Here is a 10,117-nt window from a genome sequence, read left to right as displayed (position 1 = left end):
TAGGGGCTTAGGTATATAAGGAGCTCATGGGCTGTCATTTAAACCTTTTTATGATCTTTGGACATCATCTCTTTTGGACATTTGTATGTTCTTGGAGCCTTTGGCTCTACCATAAGCTTATTGAAGGCTATTTTTATCCTCTTGGGGTGAGAGGTTAACTCACTTAGGCATCATGGCTCTTTGTATGAGGTTTTCTCCTTAATCATACATTAATCCATGGTGATTTTACCATATCTTAGCTTTAGTGTCACTCCATTACATTGACTGGGTTCCATCAGGTTCCCTGGCCGGAGTACCCAATTGTGAAAGAAGTCTTCATGGTGTCAGAATTACCTTGTCTTCTAGTTTCAGAGATCGAAACCACTAACCCACCTTTCCTCTTCCATGGTAAGGCCGAAGGCACTTAACCAAACAAGGTCATCAGACTGACCACCTGTCACATCCCTTTCCAAGTCCAATTATTGAACTCGGGCATCAATTTTGTGATTTGCATAAGCTTGATAGTATTTTGGTGTCTAACATTTGGTCTGGCTCCTCTGCAACAACCGGTGGTGGTGTTTGCAGCTAGCCCCGTTGTTATTCCCCTCCCTATTTGGGGAATTATCATACCTTCAATGGTTTTAGCAGTGGAGAGTGGTGTAGGTGGAGGTTGAGGCAATGGTGGTGGTGTGGCTAGGGGTGATAGTACGGCTATGGGTAGGTTGGTGGAGGCATGATATATGATGGGTGTTTCCCTTGCCCTTGAGGCAAGTTGGGGTATTGTGAAGGGTAGCCTGTAAAACCGTTTTGTACTATTGTGGTGTGTATGCTCCTTCTAGAGTTAGGTATAGTCTGAAGCTCCCTGCTCCATGCTACAAGGTTCCCATATAGTTGGCAGCTTGGATTGACTCTTCAGCCCTAGTGGCCCTGAGTAGTTATGTGGCCTCTTGTCATATTGAATCTAAATCCCCCTGTACTGCTCGTATCGAGGTATGATGCTACGAAGCTAGAAGGAATGGTGGGTCTCCAGGCTGTTTCGAATACCCCAAGGTTTGTGTCTAAGAGCTAGCCAAGCTAAAAGCTCCAAATATAATTGTGCTATCTCTGTGACCATTCTACTTGTGCTTCTAGAGGGAGGATTGCTCCTTCCTCTCTACAGGGTTGGTGCTTCTCATCTTCTTGAGCCAGACTAGTTTGGACTTTCTTGCAGGTGGTCTCTCACTTGCTAGATAGTTAGATGAGCCTTTGACTCCTTTACAAAAAAATTTTGAGCAATTTTGTAGGGGAATCAAGCTCTCCAACTTCTTCATCCATTGCATCTCTAAAGAAATAGGCTCCTAGTAATAGGCCTCACTTAAGCTAGTGTCCTCATCTATTGCTCGAATGTTTGGTTCCCTAGGGTTACTTGGCTCCTGTGAAGTAGGAAGTGTGAAGTGTACAGAGATTCCTCTTGAGAAGGTGCTCTTAATTCAACATGGTTCATGGAAATCTCCTCAAGTGTGACATTGAGTCTTAAAAACCTTCCTGGCCTCTTATACATGTAAGGGTGTGATCAGCTCAGAGCACGCCCCTCGACATAAGTCAAAGTAGTGATCCTGGATATTTTGGATTCAATTAAACTTTATAGGTTTTTGTCTCTGTTAGACTTAGGTAACTTTACAAAAATACATTTACAAAAGGGGTTTTTCAAATCGATTTTGAAAAAAAACCCATAAGTACATAAAGAAAAAGGGGGTCATTTTTATTCATAAAAAATTCATAAGTAAGGGGTTTTTTAAATACCCCCCTTGAATGCACATGATACGTAGGGTTTCTAAGTAGTGCATCCCCTAAGTATCTCATTAGTCACTTATATACAAGACTCATTTATACAATGCCCGGCTATCCAAATCATGTTCGGGGGCCCAATAAATTAGTCTAAGCTAAGTTCCTAGTCGAAATGTACATTATCGGTTACACAAGTCGAAAGCTCAGTGTTTGAATAGCTTTTGGCATCACACAAGTTGTAATCTCAAATATTTCCCATAATCATTTTACAAAGCTCATTATGTGCTGGCTTGAACATGTTGCCGTGCATTTTTGGAGTAATGTGAGCCAATGTGGTTATAACTTCTAAATTAATGTGAATTAAAAAACCCCTCTTGGTGAACTCATGTAATACGTTCACATTTTTTTGAGTGAGTTTCTCAAGTATTATAATTGTTTTATTTAAACATTTTTATGTATTAATATTTTATGTGTACCTTTGTTGGTTTACATTGAGATGGTGGTTGGACATAGAGATAGCCTTCAACAGTTTCTCTCATCCAAATATAAAAACTCTTCTTTCAAAGGCATAAGTTTTCTAGAGAGCATCATTTAAAAGTATATTTGATATCATTTAAGTGCAAGGGGCATGGTTTTTTACTGGGTCTACTTAGAGCCTTTACATTTTGAAGAGGTGTATTGTTTATATAACCTCTAACATATAAATGCATGTGTGCATAGACACCCACTCTTTTTCATTCATATGTATTATTTAAACATAATCAAAACACTTGTGGTGCATGGCTTAGTACAACTTGTGATTTTACATAATATCCATGCTTGGTATCACGCTAGGGGTGCCTTAATAATGTCATCAAAGGGGGTGAGGAGAGGGATGAGATTTATGATAAAGGGAAGCCCAATATTAATTGACATTTATTAAAAAAAACTCACCCTAGTAATAGGCCATCAATGCCTTCACATATATTAGCACTACCTTGGTCAAGCAACTCACTGCTACCATGGATGCACATAAAAAATACCTAGGTGAAGATAATAGCCATCATCCTTACCTGGCTAAATTATGCATCATAACCATCATGAGACAACAACCTTTATTAAGACTTGATTGAGAAACTAAGGTCTATTGCCATTACATGTGGGATATATCATAGCACAACATAGCTTAATTATATCTTAGATTTTATTTATTTATTTTGGTTACGAGATGGTTTTTTTCTTAAGGGATAAATCTAAAATTTTAAAGCCAAGGTAATACCTTACCTTAATATAAGGTATAAATTAAATTTTGGTATTATATCTTACATAGTAAAGATCTATATATAATACATATGTATATGTGCATATGTACATAATACAGATGCATAAAACATGTGGGTATGTGCATATGTACACACACACACACACACACACACAACACCTTGGTAGAGGTATTAAACCTTGAATTAAGTTAACATGTAATTTAGCTTAAGTAAGGTGAAATTCATTTGTACTCCAAATTATGCATTAAAACTTAACACTAATCTTGTAGAAAACAGAACACCTTAAGTATATCTCAAAGAATTCCTACTAGATACTCTCGACACAAGATCTCTCTCTCTCTCTCTCTCTCTCTCTCTCTCTCTCTCTCTCTCTCTCTCTCTCCTCTCTTTCTCTCTCTCTCGCTCTCTCTCTCTATCTATCGATCTATCTATCTATCTATCTATCTATCATACATACACACACACACACACACACACACACACACACACACACATGAAGTGCCAATAACAAAGGCATCCATGGTCATAATTTTTAAATTTTTAACTTTATTTTTTCACTAAATACATGCATTTAGACCATTGGCATGTACTTTCTATCAACTAAAGACACACTTATTTATAGGCATCTCCTTGAAGGTAAAGTTGTTACATTCTTTTAATGCTATTTTTAGTAAATTTTTAATCTATAATTTACTAAGTTTATGATTTTAAATTTTTAAATTTATAATTTACTAAGTACATGATTTTTTTTTCCAAAACTTTTACCAAATTAGCAAAGGTAGATGCATGCTTACCAGAGAATTCTCAGAATTCTTCAGTAGTTCCATGGAATTTTAAGTTGCCTTTCCATTTCTTCAAAATTCATAAATTAGCCTTGAGCCACTTTTGTAGCTCAATTACAAGACTAGTGTGTAAATGAAGCTGGTTGTAGCTTGCCTAAATTTAAAAGTAGCTTGCCTAAATTTAATATACAGAGTTTAGCATGTGAGGTTCTTGGTAGCATCCAATTATGGGAAGATGTTTGGTGATTTCATATTCTAATAATTGATTTTCGTCTTAATTTAAATAATCACTTGGAAACATGTCCAAACTAACTATACATAAAATCTTTCAATAAATTTAAATATGTTTTTATAACTTGTTTGTTTTCTATTTTTCATAAACTTACGTAAAAAGGGGCTTGCTTAATGCTCTAGATCCATGCTAATCTTAATCAAGTTTGATGGAAATATACCCTAAGGTATCCTCTATCTACATATCATACACAAAGGTGTGTTCATTTCTATTGTGTAACTTCATAAAAAATATCAAAATTCTTAAAAGATGGAAAATTTTAGCAAGGTCCCATTTTATATGCTTTGAGAAATTCAATTTGTCAACTTTCAAGAAAGAAGTGTAATTGGATGTTTGAATATTTATGAATTAACTGTTAAACGACATAAAAACTTGATCACAACATATAAATTTGTGCACAAAAACACCTTGCAATGTTTGATTGAAAAGTCTACGATGAATCACTAAATAAGTTTTTTTTCTCCTACAATAACCACTTGAGGGACAAAAATGAGGCACCACCCTCATCCCAGTTTGCCACAAGACAAAAAAATCAACTTTGTCAAGAAAGTGACAAGCTCATCAAAGCTATATTGAACCACCAAACCACAAATGTTCTAAATGAGGGTCTCAAAGTGGACACTTGAATATGGCAACACTAGATTATGAGCAAAATGTGTAAATTGCTATGACTAGGGGAGGAGGGGAAAGCACTTAAAATTATGTAAGATAGCTAAGTGTTGGATATCAATGCTCTACCTTCATATTGTAATGTATAAGTAACACCTAGCTCATGGATGTACACACACCCACTACTTTCCACACTTCACTTCATTCAGCAAATTACATTAGGCTCGACATGCTGGACATGTCTTTACATCTACGCGCACACACACACACACACGCACACACACACACACACACACACACACACACACACACACAAAAGAAGAAGAAGAAGAAGAGCTCCATGGTTGAACAACACTAGGCTCTACATGCATGGGACATGTTTCTTTCCAAATATAAGGGGGGAGAGAGAGAGAGAGAGAGAGAGAGAGAGAGAGAGAGAGAGAGAGAGAGAGCTCCAACAACACTAGGCTTGATATGCATGGGGCATGTTTGTTTCCAAATATAAGGATATTCAAATTAATTTTTTAAGCATATGTTGGAACTTTACCTTGCTTTATGAGCATTACTTATTCTAGCCTGTACAGCCTCAAAACCATGTTTTGGGAGTGTATTGGGTACATGAGATTAGGCTGAAACTTGTTCAATTTTCAAAAGCCTTTTTTTGGGACCAGTATTAAATATATATATTATCTCAAAACTGAATTTACAACTAAATCCTTATCACCATCCAAAACAGCAACCTGAGTTAAGACTACAAACTGTACACTGAGGCTATGATGGAAGCTTGCATCCAATTGGGTACCAGATTTCTTGGGAGCAATCTAGCTTTCTTTTGGAGGATTCAAAAGCCTTCTCAAAGTGTACAAATCCATGGTGAAAGGATTGATATAAGGCTCCATAAAAACAAAACAATTTGTGAACATTGACACCATGAAGGTGGACATTAGCTTTTTGCAAATCACTTTTTATCACGAAGATCACATAGGTGATGCTTTAATTTCTTTTTCTTTTTTTTTTTGGAGTGGAACAAGGATGTAGCATCAAACTCACTAGCTAGTCACCGTCGTCCACCGCCGACGCAATGTTGGGGAAACAAGTTTTTCAAAATGCTCAAAAGTAACCGAGATTTAACACTAAAAATCAGAGAAATGCATGGATTAACAATTAACGCGAAAGCTGGGGCCCACGTATCACAGGAAACGCGCGAAAGTTACATCATACACGGATACATGTGTAAGGTAGAGAGACGCTAGTCTGACGTGTCAGTCGCTGTCTGCACGAAGGGCGTGCGATACGGAGAGGGACGTGTCGTCAATTTCACAATGTAGGGCCAGCTTGATTGTGCCACGGCACGGCACGTGGCAGTAGATTTTTTTTGGGCTTGTCTTAGCAGCTCAGCCTAAATAGGCAGTGTTTATATTGAACGCAAAATCCTCGGCGTAATTGTTACGCAAATCTTAGTCCACCCGTTTTTGAATAATGTGTTTATAGACCTCAAACTTGCCAGCAAACCTGCAGCTCGTTATTACGCATTCAATCTATTCTATTTGCCTTGCCTCCTGATTAAACGCTGATTATGTCAAACCTCAAACCAAAAGCTTTGCACTGCAGTACTACAATCCCAGAAAGCCTTTACATCAGACCTTCGTCTTACCATAATGGCCTCTCTCTACCTTTCCGATCTAGAGATGCAACTAATTATAATCAATCCCCTCAGGAGGATCATCGTGTCAAATGGGCGCAAGAGAGTGAGTCAATTAATGGTAAAAAGGAGCTTAATCCGCACTTTAATCCAAACAGTAATTCATCTGCAAACAAGGAGAATGTGAAGTCATGGTTGGATTCAGCAAGCCCAACTTCTGTATTGAACGTTAATCAGCAGCGTGTGCATGGAGAAATGTATCCACCCACACCATCCCCCATCTGCAGTCCATCACCTTCTTCACCCATTTTTTCCCCTCGCCCATCATTACTAAAACCTAAAACAGAAGCTTTATTACCCGAGATTGTTCAGCCTAATAACAATCTCACTAGTCCAAGCGATTTGGAAGTCCAAGCCTCCAGCAGCAAGAGAGAAGAAATAAGCTCTACCAGCAAAAGACATGGGGTAATTACGCCTGTCCTGAAATTATATGCTAATTAAGACCTTGATCAACACAACTCTCTTGTCTCACGTCTAATTAAGAACCATAATCAGGATACTCTTTTTGGAAGGTTCACCGTAGTCATAGGTACTTAATTAATGTAATTGCAGTTCTTAAATAATTTGCAGAAAGAAATAGCATTTGAGGCACCTCCCGGCAGCCCTACTGGTAGCTCATTTTCTTCGGGCTCGGAGGGAGGTCTGCTAGCTCTTCTTGCCAGCAAGCTTCTCTCCTACAGAGAGCACAGCAGAGTTAATTACTCCCGCTATGCAAGAGGTTGGTCATACTTACATCATCTCATTATATATTTAGTCACAATAATTCTTGTATCAGCTAGTAATCAAAATGTCTAGTATTTGTTTAGGCACCATTAATCCATCGTTTATGTGTTTACAGAGAGGTCAGGGCCCATTGATGATAAGCACGTGATGGAGGATAGGGGCAGGAAGCCACCTGTGGAGGAGATTAATACAGTTCAAGATCACCACCAAAATGAACCAATGAATAGCACTGGCCTTCACAGAACTACATCAGAAACAGCTTCAGAGGTGTCCTTGGGGTCTGCAAATGACAGGACCCTGAGCATGGAGTTTGATGCCATGCTTGCTGCCGCCGTTGCCACCGGAGTACGGCAAGGTGCTGCCAACGCATATAGTGGTCTGGAAGACAGCAGGGATTACCAGCAGCAGCAGTTGCCTGAGATACAAGAAGATCACTCTCTGAGAAACAGTAGCTTTGCTGCAGATCAGTATAATGACCCAAACTTCAGAGCTTTGGTGAGAGTTGGAGATAGCAGACCAGTATCCAGTGATGATGAGGTTAGCAGGATGACTAATGCTTTGACAGTGATGAGGCAAGGTCAGAACATTCTCTAACCTTAGAAGGTTCTTCTAAATGGTTTAAGGATGTTTGATTGTTCCGTGTCAAATTAAAGCAAAAAGTTGAACTTTCGTGACGGGTTTAATTTTAGCAAGACAAGCCTCAAGGTGAGCATACGTATGCATATACATATACATCTACATCTACATATATGTACATACGGATCCAATAAACCTAACACACATGCATAAGCATACATATATACATATACACATTTACATGTACATTTAGTTCACATGCATTAATTTGTACATATATATATATATATATATATATATATATATATATATGTGCATATACATAGATTTAGTGTACATTTTCATACACACAATGTGTGTGTGTGTGTGTGTGTGTGTGTGTGTGTGTGAGAGAGAGAGAGAGAGAGAGAGAGAGCGCTCTAATCACGAGGTTACGGTTGTTATATGTGCAGGTAGGGATACTGAATCGATGGATCTCAACAGAACTACGTCAGAAATGCCTCTGTCAGCTCGGAGCTCAAGCCATGGAAGCAGGGGAGCAGAATCAGAAGAAAACAATAATATGCAGATTGTGCCCACAACTTTTATGCGCGCTCAATCATCAGATGCTGGATATGCCATAAATAACAATATTAACAACAACAACATAGGGCCCTCACGCACAGCTTCTTCTTGTGGTTCCAATGGAGATAGCCTTGCAATGTTGCTAGGTGCCGATCATAATAGCAGGTCATCCGCTCCCTCAGCTAGCAGCTCCTGCATCAAGGGAAAAAGTATTGCCCACATCACAAACCCAGCAAAGGAAGCTCTAGAGAAAGTGAGGAGAGAGAAGGTCTTTGCTCAAGCCCTTGCCTACCAAGATGCTAAGATCTCCCAACATAATAACCGGTATGTTAAAATTCAACACCATGTAGTGGCTAATATATACCATTTAGAAGGCTTATTATTTTGAGATTTGAGATGGTTTTTTGGAATTGTAGAAGCAAGTGATGTTGTACATACTAACTACATGGGAGGGGCTGATATGTGCGCACTTGGAAGAATCTAAGAAGTCCCAAAAGGCCCGGCCCGATAAGAATGGCCAATACGCGACTGATTTTAAAAGCATGTTACGTAATGTGCAGCTATAGAAGAGAGGAGTGCAAAATAAACGCATGGGAGAACCAGCAAAGGATCCAGGCAAGCGTTGGCATGAAGAAAGTGGAGGTGAATTAGCCAGGAAAAGACAACAAATCAAATAATTCAATACGTATTATACAGTTGGAGTTTCTTTGATTGGTTTTGGATTTGGACTTTATCTTGAACATGTGTGGGATATGCATATTTTGGTAGATGAAATTGGAGCAGAAAAGAGCGAAGGCTTTGGAGAAGATGCAGAACGAGATAGCCTTGGCACACAAGAGGGCAGAGCAAAAGAAGGCTTCTGCGGAGGCAGTGAGAGCTGCCAGAACAGCCAAAGTGGCAGGGGTTGCAGATACCATCCGAAGAAGCGGCAAGGTTCCTGCAAGCGGCTGTCTTCCTTTCTATATGATATAATATATAAAGCTTCCTGCCTGCGAGTGGTGTGGTGAGATCTGCTGTTAATTAGGCTAAGTTTACAGTGCGCCCACAAATGCTTGGCAGCAGCAGCAGCGTAGTAGTGGTGGTAGAGTAGAGGCTAGCAGGTTTCCACGAAGGGGGGCCAAATTCCTTGCCATTCATTGCAGCCGTCCGTAATCTGGCTTCCCTTGCTTTATTTAGCCTACTACTCCAATCGCGCCTCTTCCACATTTTTCACAGCATCACGCAGAAGAAAATATGGCTTTCCCACCTCCCGCTTGTCGACCTCTCTCTTTGCACGCATCAAGTTATGAGAGTTGTTCGTTCGTAACTTATCTTTAAAAATTAGATGAAAAGTGGGAACCATATAAAGGCATGAATTTATTTTGTTAAAATTATGTCCCTCCGTCTTGTCTGTCGTGTGTATATTCCGGGGCCCTCTCCCTGAGTTTGTGGGTGCGTGTCAGTGCTCATAGAAAACTCGCAAACCCTTACAACGCATCTGTAAAATTCATGATCTCACTTGTAAATTTTATTTTTACAATTTTTACTTTCCATGTGACATACCATTGAGAAGCTTATGATGAGTAGATTTCAAATACACAATCTCAAAAAACTTTCAAGTAGTAATGTTGAAGATATACCATAAACAAGATTTAAGATACAAAATGTAACGTTACATGTCACATCATCACTTTTAAAATCACTGTTTGGGAAGCTTCACTATTCTATGTTAGAACCACATCATGTTATATTATACCATTGGAAAGATCTTAAAGAGTACATTCTAAATCTACTAACTTCGAAAAATTTGAGAATAATGTGCTCAATTTTATCGTGGTCCCATTTGTTTTGAGAGAGTATGAAACTTCTTCGAGGGTCTCAA

General features: G+C 38.9%; 1 protein-coding gene across 2 annotated transcripts; it reads left to right on the top strand.

The window, feature by feature from the left end:
* Window positions 1–6,106: 6,106 nt before the first annotated feature.
* Window positions 6,107–9,795, top strand: LOC147603796 (uncharacterized). Of its 2 annotated transcripts, none has more exons than XM_086796290.1 (6): window positions 6,107–6,798; window positions 6,964–7,111; window positions 7,232–7,693; window positions 8,145–8,580; window positions 8,817–8,898; window positions 9,025–9,795. In XM_086796290.1, exons 1-6 carry the CDS (start codon window positions 6,268–6,270, stop codon window positions 9,226–9,228), a joined length of 1,863 nt encoding a protein of 620 aa, XP_086652416.1. In that variant the 5' UTR covers window positions 6,107–6,267; the 3' UTR covers window positions 9,229–9,795. The 2 variants fall into 2 exon arrangements, with proteins under 2 accessions (XP_086652416.1, XP_086652415.1); XM_086796289.1 differs by having other exon boundaries at window positions 6,121–6,798; window positions 6,946–7,111.
* The last annotated feature ends 322 nt before the right edge of the window (window positions 9,796–10,117 follow it).

Source organism: Cibotium barometz, chromosome 63 (assembly GCF_041138505.1).
Source record: "Cibotium barometz isolate CiBa-2024 chromosome 63, ASM4113850v1, whole genome shotgun sequence".
Lineage (NCBI taxonomy): Eukaryota > Viridiplantae > Streptophyta > Polypodiopsida > Cyatheales > Cibotiaceae > Cibotium > Cibotium barometz.
This window is presented reverse-complemented; position numbering and strand designations above follow the sequence as displayed.